At 45.5% G+C, this 15,023-nt stretch overlaps 1 protein-coding gene across 1 annotated transcript in view; it reads left to right on the top strand.

Annotated features, from left to right (window-relative positions):
- Positions 1–15,023, top strand: part of LOC129706733 (uncharacterized) — a 228,101-nt gene that overhangs the window by 58,177 nt on the left and 154,901 nt on the right. Inside the window, exons 10-11 of the mRNA XM_055651166.1 lie at positions 9,562–9,727; positions 11,535–11,717. Coding sequence (XP_055507141.1) covers positions 9,562–9,727; positions 11,535–11,717 — 349 coding nt within the window. The remainder of the gene's footprint in view (positions 1–9,561; positions 9,728–11,534; positions 11,718–15,023) is intronic.

Here is a 15,023-nt window from a genome sequence, read left to right as displayed (position 1 = left end):
CCTTCAATTTTTTCCCATGGGTTTTCCTCAATCAAATTTTCATCCGTGATTCGTGGCACAGCAGTAGAGTTGCTGCCTTACAGCGCCAGAGACCCGGGTCCGATCCTGATTATGAGTGCTGTTCCTACGGAGTTTGTACGTTCTCCCCGTGACCTGCATAGTTTGTCTCCGGGCGCTCTGGTTTCCTCCCACACTCCAATTTGCAGGTCAACTGGCTTCAGTAACATTGTAAATTGTCCCTAGTGTGTGTAGGAGAGTCTAAGTGTGCGGGGATCGCTGGTCGGCACGGACTTGGTGGGCCAAAGGTCCTGTTTCCGAGCTGTATCTAAACTAAACCGATTTAAATCACTTTGTTCAACTCAGCTTCTCTTGAATCTAACCTCTGGCAGTCGTATGCTGTCATAGTTGTTCCTCCACCACAAAGAAATTCTTCCAGCAACAGTCTATACACCTTGGAATGAGGAGTTTTGGTTTGGCATGGGGAGAAACAAAAATGATTATGCAGCTCCATTGGCTTTGAGCCTTGGCAGTTGGCTGCAAGCTTTTGAGATGGTATTGCTCTTTTGGGAGTTTGCAGTGGTGTACATCTGCCGATCAGCATTCTGCTCATGTTTACGTTGAGGCAACGCAGCCATGTTTAAACCTTCATCTGGAAAGAGTCGCAGCGAACAGTGATCAAACCCGGAGCTGAGGAAACCCAAAAGGTAAAATGAGACTGTTGTTGTCTAGACATTCAGTTGCATAATGCTGCAGTCGTTTCCGGCATTAATTGGGTGAAAATCCTTACCCTGGAACGAATCGCAGAAGCAGCAAGTTCATGGAAGATAGACCCAAAACGCTGGAGTAACTCGTTCGGGGACAGGCAGCATCTCTGGAGAGAAGGAACAGGTGAAGATTGGGGTCTCGACCCTTATTCAGGATGAAGTCTCGACCCAAAACATCACCCATTCCTTCGCTCCAGAGAAGCTGCCTGGCCCGCTGAGAAACTCCAGCATCTTGTGTCTATCTTCGGTGTAAGGCAGCATCTGCAGTTCTTTGCTACATATGACTGCCACATCAGGTCAGTTTGCAACTTGGTTGAAATTTGACCCAGGATCTTCTGCCTATAAAAGTCACCATTGGACCTGTGATGTGATCTCCTTTTCAATTGGTTATAGGATGACATCATTCCCAATGCAGTGTTTCCTGTAACTATGCCTGACATGTGGCTACTCTCTGCATACTTTGAGTATGGTATGTAAAACAAAGAATTTCACTGGGGCATGTCACATTTCTTATAGTTTAGTTTAGAGATACAGCGCGGAAACAGGCCCTTCGACCCACCGAGTCCGCGCTGACCACCGATCCCCGCACACTGAAGGGCCTGTCCCACTTGGCGATTTTTTTGGCGACTGCCGGCATCATTGACTGACGTATCAGGTCACCGAACAAATATGCGGCGTGACACGGCGTGACGACGTTTGAGGCGCGGTGTTTTTTTCAAGTGTCGCAACATTTTTTTTGTCGCCGCTGGATTTTGAAATGTTCCAAAATCTTTTGGCGACCCCGATAGGACGCAAGGAGTTGCCGAAAAAAATGGTCAAGTGGGACAGGCCCTTAACACTATTCTACACACACCAGGGACAATTTACACCTGCACCAAGCCAATTAGCCTCCAAACCTCTTTGGTGTGAGGAGGGGAGGGGGGGGGGGGGGGGAACCAAAGATCTCGGAGAAAATCCACGCAGGTCACGGGGAGAACGCACAAACTCCGTACAGACAGCACCCGTAGTCAGGATTGAACCTGGGGCTCTGGCGCTGTAAGGCAGCAACTCTTCCGCTGCGCCACCGTGCCCTACATGTGATAATAAAGTAGCAATCAATCAATTTCTGAGCTTTAGAGGCAACCCTGGACCGTCCTGTCCTGCGTACATACATTGTGAACACTCCCGGGAATAAAGCGAGAGTCAAGAGTGTTTTATTGCCATGGGTCCCGAAACGGAACAATGACATTCTTACTTGTGGCAGCACAACAGAATATGTAAACATAGTACACATAAACCGCATAATACACAATATGTGTGTGTGCACGCACCTGTGTGTATGTGTACGTGTGTGTACATGTATGTGTGTGTACGTGAATGTGTGTGGGCGAGTGTATATATGTATGTGTATATGTGCTTGTGTGTGTGTGCACACAAAATGCTGGAGTAACTCGGTGGGACAGGCAGTATCTCTGGAGAAAAGGAATGGGTGACGTTTCGGGTCGGGACCCTTCTTCATACTGACCCACTCCAGAGATGCTGCCTGTCCCACCGAGTTACTCCAGCATTTCGTGTCTATCCTCGATTTAAACTAGCATCTGCAGTTCTTTCCTACACATTGTGTGGATGTATATATATATATATATATGTTTGGAGCTAATGATCTTCAGAAGATATTCGGATGCTTCAGTGGGCAGCATAGATCCAATGGTGTTGACTGAAAGGGAACTCATTTGTAAACTCACCCGTATTTCTGCCTTTACCCATAACATCGAGAGCAAGTGGGATAAAACCAGAGCATCAGGAGGAAACCCACGCAGCACAAAGGCACAGCTGGTAGAGCCGCTGCCTCACAGCACCAGAGACCCGGGTTCAATCCTAAACTCGGGTGCTGTCTGGGTGGAGTTTGCACGTACTCCCAGTGACCACGTGGTTTTCCACCAGGTGCTACTGTTTCTTCCCACATCACAAAGACATGCGGGTTTGTAGGTTAATGGGTCTCTGTAAATTGCCTCTAGTGTGTAGGGAGTGGATGAGATAGTGGGATAACATGGAACATGTGAATTGGTGATCGATGGTCAGCATGGACATAGTGGGCCAAAGGGCCTGTTTCCAGACTTATATCTCTAAATATAAGGTCAAAAGGTCTGATGGCCATATGAATTTCTTTAGCCCGAGGGCAGTGAATCTGTGGAATTCTTTGCCACGGAAGGCTGTGGAGGCAAAGTCAGTGGATATATTTAAGGCAGAGATCAATACCGTGTACAACTTCACCAAATCTCTAGAATCCTGCTTGGAGTGTGTACTGTCGTTGTGTCCTTGGGCAAGACACTTCACCTACCTTTGCCTGGGACTAGAGACGGAAATTAGCTACTGATTGGCTACAATCTCACATATTTACATGCAAATGTTAATTAATATGCACTGTCCCTATAAACAAAACGTTATTATTATTATTATTATTATTATTAATTAAATATAAATGAACTGCAGATGCTGGTTAATGATTAGTACGTGTGTCAGAGGTTACAGGGAGAAGGCAGGAGAATGGGGTTAGGAGGGAGAGATAGATCAGCCACGGTTGAATGGCAGAGTAGACACGATGGGCCGAATGGCCTAATTCTACTCGAATCATATATGATCTAAACTCATCTAAACTAAACCAGACTCAACATTATACCATCATCCGAGACCAGGAACCTGACGGGAGGCTCAAATTATAAATTATAAAGAGATCTTTATATAATTTCCTGGCAAGTGTGGCACTGAATGCAGCAAGAAATTAAAGACTCATAAAGTAGGGATAGGTAATGCTAACCGTCACAGTCTGTACTTTTAAATATATTAATCCTTTCAACCCATCAAGTTGAAAATTAGTTCTATGGTTGGTGGATATTTTTTGATATAACCATTAGACATTATTTAACATTTTTTTCTTCTCTATTTTTGGCTGAGAAAACAGCGACTATTCCATTGTTTCAACTAAGGATGTTCCCTAGGGAATCGAAACCAATCGGCTGACCAGAGGGTGACGGGCTAATATTCCAAGCAATGTTAAATAATCCATGCTGCTTATATTCAATGGGTAGTTCTGACAGAGGAGATGAAACTGGATCGAAGCCCTGTGTAGATTTAAGCTTGACTGCTTAACATTCATTTAGAAACTGTGAAAGAATGAAAGACTTGCATTTATAAATTGGTTTAAGAGCAGTGCACCTTCTAATTCTTGGCAGCAGATGGGCCCAAGCGTACATGGATAAAATAAACGTTGTGCAGGAACAGTATTGTGCTGGCACGTACTGCAGCTGTGTGCGTGTTTGTGGCGCACGGAATGGGGTGCTCCGCAGTCTTTAGGTTGGTTTTCAGTTTCGAGATACAGCGCGGAAACAGGCCCTCCGGCCCACCGAGTCCGCGCCGACCAGCGATCCCCGCACACCAAGCCTACCCTACACACACTAAGGACAATTTTACATTTACACCAAGCCTAATTGACCGACAAACCTACACAACGTCTTTGGAGTGTGGGAGGCCACCGAAGGTCTCGGAGAAAACCTTAACGCAGGTCACGGGGAGAACGTACAAACTCCGTACAGTAGACAGGCAACCGTAGTTGGGATCGAACCCGGGTCTCTGCCGCTGTAAGGCAGAAACTAATAAGGCCGCAAGTTGGCAAGGTTTACTGTGTCCCCTACCTTGATTAGACTATGGAATAAAAAGGTTGCCCTCTGCATTTATCTAGTGTGTGTGTATTCTGCCTGGGACTTGCAACGGGGGGTTTGGGTGAGAATGAATGAACGATAAAACTCTTAAGGGGAGCTTGTCGCGACATAGAAAGCCCAATTAGTACAGGTGTCAGACAGGGGAGAAGGCAGGAGAATGTGGTTAAGAGGGAGAGATTGATCAGCCATGATTGAATTGCAGAGTAGACTCGATAGGTCGAATGGCCTAATTCTACTCCTATCACTTTAGGAATTGCCATCTTGGCACGTGTTCCCCAGTGTAGCTGCTGGGAGATTGCAGCAGGATTGTGTTCCACAATGTGCTGCTGTTAAAAGAGCTGCAGCCTCACAGCGCCAGAGACCCCGGTTCAACTTTGCCCTCGGGCATAGTCTGTGTGTCGTTTGTGCATTCTCCTTCTCTCGGTGATTGGTTTTGGTTTTAGAGACCCAGCCTGGAAACAGTCCCTTTGCCCACCGAGTCCTCGCTGCCCATCGAACACTCGTTCACACCAGTTCTGTGTTATCCCACTTTCTCATCCACTCCTGACGCACTAGGGGCAATTTACAGAGGACAATTACTCTACAAATCTGCACGTCTTTGTGATGTGGGTATATGGTGCGCTATCTAAAACACGTTAAACATTGTGCTGATCACAGTCTTTTTGTTGCCCGTGACAGTTCTTCTTCGTAACCAACCGCCCCCTATATACGGTAACGTTACTGTGTCTGGGTGATTGAGATTCCATGTAGTTCACAGGCAGTGGCATTGGGAAAGGGAACCTACACACCGACTTCTGCAGGCCTTTATTGGCACCTTTCTTCATGGTTAACAGTCAACAGATTGCTAACCACAGCATCCAGCTCAGAGTTATCCAAATATTTTTAAGTTTGTGGCCTTTCGTAGAAAACAATTTCTTCCCGTTGGTGAGGAGTGAACGTTCGTGCGTTTGCCAGTATCTCTCAAGCCGTGTGTGAGAGATATATGTACAAGACTGAAGGCAGGGGAGGCCAATTCACTGGATGATTTCAAGAGAGAGTTAGATTTATGCTTGCCTCTTGGAAGCCATTGTGGGACTTGAGACACTAAAAGAACCTTAAGGATTCAACAGGACACATCCTGCATATTTTAGTGTTTAAGAAGGAACTGCAGATGCTGGAGAATCGAAGGTACACAAAAAAGCTGAAGAAACTCAGCGGGTGCAGCAGCATCTATGGAGCGAAGGAAATAGGCAACGTTTCGGGCCGAAACGTTGCCTATTTCCTTCGCTCCATAGATGCTGCTGCACCCGCTGAGTTTCTCCAGCTTTTTTGTGTACCTGCATATTTTAGTTTTAGTTTAGTTTAGCGAAATAGGTCTAGAAAAAATAAAGAAACATAATCCAATGAGAGTGAAAACAAGTCCCTCAATTCTTAAGGGGTTGGACAGGCTAGACGCAGGAAAAATGTTCCCGATGTTGGGGGAGTCCAGAATCGGGGGCCACAGTTAAAGCATATGGGGTAGGCCATTTCGGACTGAGATGAGGAAAAACCTTTTCGCCCAGAGAGTTGTGAATTTGTGGAAATCTCTGCCATAGAAGGCAGTGAAGGCCAATTCAATGGATGTTTTCAAGAGAGAGTTAGATTTAACTCTTAAGGGGGGGGGGACCTTCATGTGCTCCAACTTGGCGTGCACAAACAGAAGATCAAACAGAACAAGTTGTCTGACAACTTTAGACTGTGCATGCCATAGGCAAGAAGAAGAAGCTCTGAGGGCTAACGGAATCAAGGGATATGGGGAGAAAGCAGGAACGGGGCACTGATTTTGGATGATCAGCTGTGATCATATTGAATGGCGGTGCTGGCTCGAAGGGCAGAATGGCCTACTCCTGCACCTATTGTCTATGTTTCTATCGTGGTAATGTCTCAGCGGTCATCTTCTTTACCGTACCTGCTTAATGATTCTGTAACCACAACCATCCAACTGTTATCTTTCAACCAACTGGAAAAAAGGATTAACTCATAGAACATAGAACAGCACAGGACAGGAACAGGCCCTTTGGCTTCCAATGTCCAATGCCACGTTGAGCCAACCCCTTCTACATGCGTGTGATTCTTATCCCTCCATTCACAGCATATCCAGGTGCCTTTGTTTTGATGAAGGATCCTGGACTGCAACATTAACTGCTTCTCTCTCCACATAAGCTGCCCGACCCGCTGAGTGTTTCCAGTGTGCAACTTCACCAAAAATCTCTAGATTTAAATACAAAGAACTACACAGACTGGTTAATGATTAGTACAGGTGTCAGAGGTTAAGGAGAGAAGGCAGGGGAATTGGGTTAGGATGGAGAGATAGATCAGCCATGATTGAATGGCGGAGTAGACTTGATGGGCCGAATGGCCTCATTCTACTCCTATCCCTTATCACCATATGACCTGATGCACGTTTCGGGTCGAGACCCTCCTCCTTCCAATTACTCTGTGTTCTCCGGAGATGCTGCCTAACCCGCTGAGTTACTCCAGCATTTTGTGTCCTTTCACCAAATCTCTTGTTTGTGTATAATTGTCACGTGTACCGAGGTACAGTGAAAAGCATTTGTTTGCATGCTATCCAGTCGAAAAGTGTCTGTGCATGAATACAATCAGGCCTCCCATGATAAAGGTGCAATGATAAAGGATAAACAGTATAACATTTAGCACAAAGGTGCACCAAAGTCACAAAGGTATAAAATTGCTGCCTGTCCCGCTGAGTTACTCCAGCTTTTTGGGTCTATCTTCAGTTTAAACCAGCATCTGCAGTTCCTTCCTACACCTCCATTTAGTTGTGGGGAATAGACTTCAAAGTTAGTGATATCAAATGAAGAAAAGTAGGATTCCTATCACATCATCGGGTAGACACACAGAGTCTCTTGCCCAGAGGAGAGGAATCAAGAAGAGGTCCGGGCCGCTGAGGAGGATTTTCACCGTCAGGGTTCGGCGTCGGCGTTCCATCAGAGAGCCCGGGGCGGCGACTGCGGGTGCTCGGAAGGCCCCGACCACGGGTGAACATCTGGGAAGATTGGAGGGGAGGCTGGCTGGACTTTGGTGCCTTCCTCACCTTGGCGCCACTGTATTATGTTGTGTCGTGGGCTTTCTGTGTTTGTGCTTTTTTTTTAATTCTATTTTATTTTTAATATGTTTTATTATTTATTATTTTATTATTTTTATGATACTGACTGTAAAGGGAAATTCATTTTGTTGTCTCTAATTGAGACAATGACAATAAATTTGAATACAATACAATACAATACAAAGAACCAGAGGGGGGGAAAGATTAAATAGGAACCTGAGGGGCAACCTTTTCACTCAAAGGGTGGTGGGTGTCTGCAATGAGCTGCTGGGTTTGGTGGTTGAGACGGGGACTATCACAACGTTTAAGAAACATTTAGACAGGTGCATGGATAGGACAGGTTCAGAGGGATATGAACCGAACGCAGGCAGGTGGAACTAATGTGGATGGGACATGTTGGTCGGTGAGGGCAAGTTGGGCTGAAGGGCCTGCTTCCACGCTGTATGACTCTTCCTTGATTTCTTTTGTGACGGTTTGCTTCGGTATGGAGTACCGACACCGCTAAAAAGTTGAACAGCATTGTTTCATTTTCTCATCCAATGAGACTTTATATTTGTTAATGGTGTGTTCTGGCACCATTTTGTCTACAAAAAAAAACCCTGGCAAAACGTACTGGAAAGTCAAGCATGAAGATTAGCGTGTGCACACACATGAATTCACTGTGGTTAGCACATCTAAGCTCTCGATATACGGTCACACTACATAAAGATGTGTGCCAGGATAGCTAATTCAAAAAAATCCACCCTGGCCAGTAGACGTTACTCAACCAATATTATTAGACTTTCCCTTGTGTTTTAGACGTTCTGCATTTTGTCAGTATTGTTCATTGATAACACTGACTCGTTGGAACTTGTGCACTGTTGTTGGCAGAGTGCATTGTTGTAGGCCAGACTCAGAGACCAACCAGTTACACAGTTATCAAAGACTCCAAGTTGACCTGAAGTGCAGCAGTATTCCTAACTCCCCTTCAAAGAATTTAGAAAACAACTTCCAAAGTTTACCGGTTTTAAACTTTGTGTTAATTAAACTCCCCTTCCGCTGCTACAAAAGAAAATACAATCTCTGGGTTCTACGCTTTGCTCCCACATAGGGAGGCACTGTGGCGCAGAGGTAGGGTTGCTGCCTTACCCAGGTTCGATCCTGACCACGGGTGTTGTCTGTGCGGAGTTTGTACATTCTCCACGGTGACTGCGTGGGTTTTCTCCGGGCGCTCCGGTTTTCTCCCACACTTCAAAGGCGTACAGGTTTGTGGGTTAATTGGCTTTGGTACCGATTGTAAATTGTCCCTAGTGTGTAGGGTGGTGTTAGAGTAGGGGGGGGGTGGGGTCGCTGGTCGGCGTGGACTCGGTGGGCCGAAGGATCTGTTTCCATGCTGTATCTCTAAACTAAACTAAACTAAATATGAAGGTACACAAAATTGCTGGAGAAACTCAGCGGGTGCAGCAGCATCTATGGAGCGAAGAAAATAGGCGACGTTTCGGGCCGAAACCCTTCTTCAGACTGATGGGGGGTGGTCTGAAGAAGGGTTTCGGCCCGAAACGTCACCTGTTTTCTTCGCTCCATAGATGCTGCTGCACCCGCTGAGTTTCTCCAGCAATTTTGTGTACCTTCGATCTCCCAGCATCTGCAGTTCCTTCTTAAACTAAATATGATTCTGCTCAGAGACGTCGGACAGGGAAGTTCCCTCCAACCAGCAATCAAGTCGTTGCCAAATTCAGCAGAAGAAAGCAGCAATTGGCTTTGGATTAAAAGGAAGGACAGGAGGTATGGAGCTGAGGTGGGTTTGCCTGGGGTGCCAGGTATCACCGTTGCACCCGCTGGAGACGTCGTGGGCTTATCAATGAAACATTAAAGAAGGAGGGTGCCCACCTGATGACCCTGATGACGTGCCTACCCGACCTTTCACCACTCCAATCCCACTGCCAAAGAGGGCCGACTTACTACAGGGATTGAAACATCATCCTATTAGTTCTACTGTTCTATTTAACTCACACTGTGCTCTGTGCATTTCCAGGCAGCCTTTGATGGACACTTTACCAGCCTGTGGAACCGAAGCGTGCATCAGTTTCCTGACGGAACTCATTCTGTCCGAAGAGCTGGATAAAGATAGGACGGACACCTTTCTGTGGTCCTTGGCTTTCATCCCAGAGCCAACAGCGTCGATGGTCACCACAATCACTGTGAGAAGTTGCTTTCAATTGTGACGTTATTTATACTTTTGATATGCTGTAAAATTGTTGTGTGAGAAAGGTCACACAAAGGGTGATGGGTGTATGGAACGAGCTGTCACAGGAGGTAGTTGAGGCAGGGACTGTCCCAAAATTTAAGTAACAGTTAGACATTAGATACATGGGTAGGACAGATTTGGAGGGATATGGGCCAAACGCAGGCAGGTGGGACTAGTGTAGCTGGGACAAGTTGGGCCAAATGGTCTGTTTCAATACTGTATCACTCTATGACTCTATGAGAAGATAGTGTTTGACGACTTAATGCAAAGGGGGGCCATATTAAAACAATCGACTGCAGAAGACAACATTTTGAAAAGCTGCTTTTTTGATGGGAACGCAGCTATCCAGGCAAATTCAAGTTACCCACTCTTAATTATAATTTATACAGTGGTGTCACTTGCTAGACCAACACTGAGGCAGGAAGAGACGGCCATACAGCTTTAAAGTGAGTTGGGCAAAGTTTAAAGGAATTGTGCGGGACATGTTTTGTACACAAATAATGGTGGAGAATGCCTGGAATGTGTTGCCAGGCGGGTGATGGTTGAAGTAGATATGATAGTGGCATTTTGAAGATGTGGAGAGGCATACGGACATGCAGGGAATGGACTGATATAGGTTATGTTCAGGTAGATAAGAGATGGTCTTGGCATCGTGTTCGGCACAGACATTGTGGGCCGAAGGGCCTGTTCTATGTTCTATATAATGGGCTCAAGAACTATGTACAGATGGGACCAGACAGGCAACAAACCATCTTGAATTAAGGGAGGGAGAGTTTGAATTTCACTGCAAGACATTGTTATTGTATGGTTATTTTTCTTGGAGCAAACTTTTAAACCTTCTTCTTTAATTAGTATTAATAGCATCATGCTTTAACAAATTGAACTAAAGATAAAACTAAGCTCCAACTAGAACAATTAGTTGCGGTTTAGGACAGTCACGGTGGCGCAGCGGTAGAGTTGCTGCCTTACAGCGAATGCAGAGCCAGAGACTCGGGTTCGATCCCGACTACGGGTGCTGTCTGTGCGGAGTTTGTACGTTCTCCCCGTGATCTGCTTGGGTTTTCTCAGAGACCTTCGGTTTCCTCCCACACTCCAAAGACGTACAGGTTTGCAGGTTAATTGGCTTGGTAAATGTAAAAATTGTCCCTAGCGGGTGTTGGATAGTGTTAATGTGCGGGGATTGTTGGATCGGCGGAGACCCGGTGGGCCGGAGGGCATGTTTCCGCGCTGTATCTCTAAACTAAATTAATTAGCTTCAGATTCAGATTCAGATTCTATTTTAATTGTCATTGTCAGTGTACAGTACAGAGACAACGAAATGCATTTAGCATCTCCCTTGAAGAGCGACATAGCAAACGATTTGAATAAAAAAATAATAAGTGTCCGGGGGGGGTGGTGGTGATTGGCATTGTTGAGGTATTCTTGCATATTCTGACAGGGTAAGTTGCTGTCTTGTGTACTGTATTGGATTGAGTTAAAATGAGTAGGGCAGCATTATTGAACAGTAACACAGAATTCTTGAAAGGAGTGTTTAAGAAGGAATTGCAGATGCTGGAAAATCGAAGGTAGAATCTATGGAAATAGGCAAAAGTTGCCTATTTCCTTCGCTCCATAGATGCTGCCACACCCGCTGAGTTTCTCCAGCACTTTTGTCTACAATCTTGGAAGGAGAGTAGGAATGGGTGAAATGTGTGTGACTATTAATCTTCATTTACAGTGGAATACCTTGGCTTGTGAATCTTACGGGCTTTTATTTGCAGGCTTTGATGGAATCACCAGATGCAAGCAGACAGACGTTTCTCGGAGCTTCTTCACTGCTTCATAACTTTTGCTCGAAGCACAGAAGATGCCAAGCAGTAGCCGAGGTGCAGAGGTTCATGCGGATTCTGGAAACCCACGTTCAAGGAAACTGTAAAGCTCGGGAACCCGTGAAACGTGAAAAGGTAGGAATGTGCAAATGCAAATCTAAATCTGAAACACAAAATGCTGGAAACACTCCCACGAGGGTCTGACAAGGGATCTTTGACCTGAAATGTTAACTGTGTTTCTCTTTCCACAGATGCTGCCTGACCCGCTGAGTGTTTCCAGCATTTTCTGTTTTATTACAGGTAGGAATATCTTGCATTCAACAGTTGGAAGGAGGTCTTTCTATGTTAACGTCTAATTCTGCCCCATTAACACTATGAACGGATTTGCTAGTTAGTTTGGTTTATTGTCGCATGTACCAAGGTACAGTGAAAATCTTTTTGTTGTGTGTTATCCAGTTAGTGGATAGACTGTACATGAATACAATGGAGTTGTCCATAGTGTACAGACACAGGATAAAGGGTATAACGCTTAGTGTAAGATAAAGTCCAGCAGAAGTCCGATTAAAGTTAGTCCAAGGGTCTCCAATGAGGTAGATGGTAGCTCTCTCTAGTTGTTGATAGGATGGGTCAGTTGCCTGATAACGGCCGGGAAGAAACTGTCTCTGTCTCTGCATCAGAAGTTTTCAAATGTCTGCATCTTTTGCCTGATGGGAGAGGGGAGAAGAGAGAGTGACTGAGGTGACACTCGTCCTTGATTATGTTGGTGGCCTTGCTGAGGCAGTGTACTTTGCAGTACATGTGTACATAATAGAATCTATTAAATACTTTGAGCTACGTTCCATATTAAGGAAACAATTTTTAAGAGGCTTGTATTATGGAAATATGGGAATAATTTACAATATTCAATAAAATTAAGAGCACAGATTTACAGCAAAATCGAGAAAGCACAATAACAATTAAATTGAAAAATGGTAGAGTATTAATCGGATATCACACCATTATATTTGGTCCGATGAAGTGCCCCAACTCAAAACTTCATCTATCTGGGTTCCCCAGGGATGCTGCCTGACATGCGGAGTTACTCCAGCACTTTGTCTTTTTTTTTTTAAATCAGCATCTGCAGTTCCTTGTTTTCACAGCCACCGCTTTTTTTATTATTTAACCTTCATTGAAGATTGTGTTGCTGTATGTGGGAGAGAATAAGTTGCAAGGTTACAGTGCAACAAAGTGAAGGCGGACTGAACGGCCAGCATTCTTTTTGCTGGTATCCGGCATGAATCGGATGGGCCGAATGGCTACTTTGTGTTATAATAAGTAGGAATGTTCAGATACAACAGTGCTTACCAACAGAAGAATCCCCATGCCTTTGCAGTTTGAAATATTTGTAGAGATTTATAAATGGATCACGTCATTTTCCTCATTTTCCTCATCCTCAGTTACATAAAGGTCAGCTCCAGAGAGCAATTCTCAATTTGTTTACATTTAGGTGGATTTAACTTTGTGTAGAAAGTCCTTCCCTTCTGGTTGTAGTTGTCATACTTCAGAGGCCCAGGAAGCAAAAAGTAATATTAGTCAAAGTTTATGCTTGCTAGAAAAACCATGCATGGGCCTCACAAATGTCAAGTCTACAGGAAATGATACATGGAGAAGGTGAAGAATGAATATGGCATGTTCTGACTTAAATAAAACAATCTAAACATTCCAGTAAAGTTTGCTCGAAGGTCTCACAGAATGGCTTCTGGTCTTCTACCCCTCAGAACGCCATCAATGTTTAACCGTTTGATGGGTTAGACATTATTCAACCAAGTCTGAAGAAGGGTTTCAACCCGAAACGTTGCCTATTTCCTTCGCTCCATAGATGCTGCCTCGACTGCTGAGTTTCTCCAGCATTTTTGTCCACCTTCTTTTTGAAATTATTTATCTGTCTGGCCCTTTTAGTTTAGTTTAGAGAAACAGCGTAGAAACAGGCCCTTCGGCCCACCGAGTCTGCACCGACCAGCGATCCCCGCACACTAAAGGGCCTGTCCCACGAGCATGCGACTGCATGCGGCAAGCGCAACCTAACGTGGTCGCTTGAGCCGTAGGGCCTCGCGGGGCCGGTCCCACTTCGATCGCCGGAGCTGTATAGAGTTGTGTGGAGCTGGTTCCGACATCGCATGGGGCTCCGAAAAACTGACAGTGTTCAAAAATTCCGCGTGGCAATGGCCTGCTGGCCCACAGCCGCCTCAACGCTGTACGCACCGCCTCGACGGGCATACGCAGCGTCCCGACGCCAAACGCAGCATCATGGCACGTACGTCACGCGCGAACTTCCCGCGGACTTCGCTCGAACTTCACGTCACTCACTCGACCTCCGCGCGGCCCCCGCTTCCGGTTTGGTCGCGCTTGCTGCAAGCAATCGCATGCTCGTGGGACAGGCCCTTTACACTCCCCTTCTAGGGACACATTAGGTACAATTTACAATTTTCATATCAAGCCAATTAACCTACAAACCTGTACGTCTTTGGAGTGTGCGAGGAAACCGAAGATCTCGGAGAAAGTTCACGCAGTCACGTGGCAGCACCCATGTCATAGACAGCACCCATTGTCGGGATCGAACCTGGTTCCCCAGCGCTACAACCGCTGTAAGGCAGCAACTCTACTGCTGCGCCACCGTGCCGCCCACGTAAACTGAGGCAGCTTCTTCAGACTCAGTTCTTGCAAGATCCCATCAACATGGGTTGGAGAGGGTGAAATAGATCAGCCATGACTGAATGGCAGAATAGCCTTGATGGGCTGAATGGCCTCATTCTGCTCCTCTGTGTCTTATTTTAAAAAAATAAAAAATTCTCAGGATAATGTGGATGAGGTTAAGAGGAGACCTGATAGAATTGTTTAAAATTAAATGATTTAAATAGAATAAAGACTGAGGTTAAATAGTCCATCAAAAGTATGCAAGGGACCCACAGTTGACCATCAGAGTTTGACCGTCACACAAACCAACCTGCCTTGTATTGACTCCATTTACACCTCGCCCTGCCTCGGCAAGGCCAGCAGCGTAATCAAGGACCAGTCGCACCCCGACCACCATGGGTCACTTGTATTTTCATAGTGAAGTCAAGGTATGTTCTATAGTCTGGTGTGAGCGGACACTTGAATTAAGATTTTCCCCTTGTGAGCTGGGAACATACAGGGATGAAACTTACAATCCCAGCAACAGTGCGTTTGCCTGATGCCTCCTGGTATCCAGAAAGAGAGAATGAAACGGCTCAATGGTGAGAATCAGTGGGTTCCCTTACGCAACACTAGATGGCAAACTTCCAGGCTATCCAAATATCAGTTCTGTTCCATTTAGTTTATTGTCACCTGTACCGGGGTGAAAATCTTTTGTTGTGTGTTATCCAGACAGCAGAAAGACAATATATGATTACAATCAACCCAATTACATCCTACAGATGTATA

The sequence above is a fragment of the Leucoraja erinacea genome, chromosome 20, assembly GCF_028641065.1.
Source record: "Leucoraja erinacea ecotype New England chromosome 20, Leri_hhj_1, whole genome shotgun sequence".
Taxonomy (NCBI): Eukaryota; Metazoa; Chordata; class Chondrichthyes; order Rajiformes; family Rajidae; genus Leucoraja; species Leucoraja erinaceus.
Note: the sequence above shows the minus strand (reverse complement) of the source record. Positions and strands in the feature narration are given on the sequence as shown.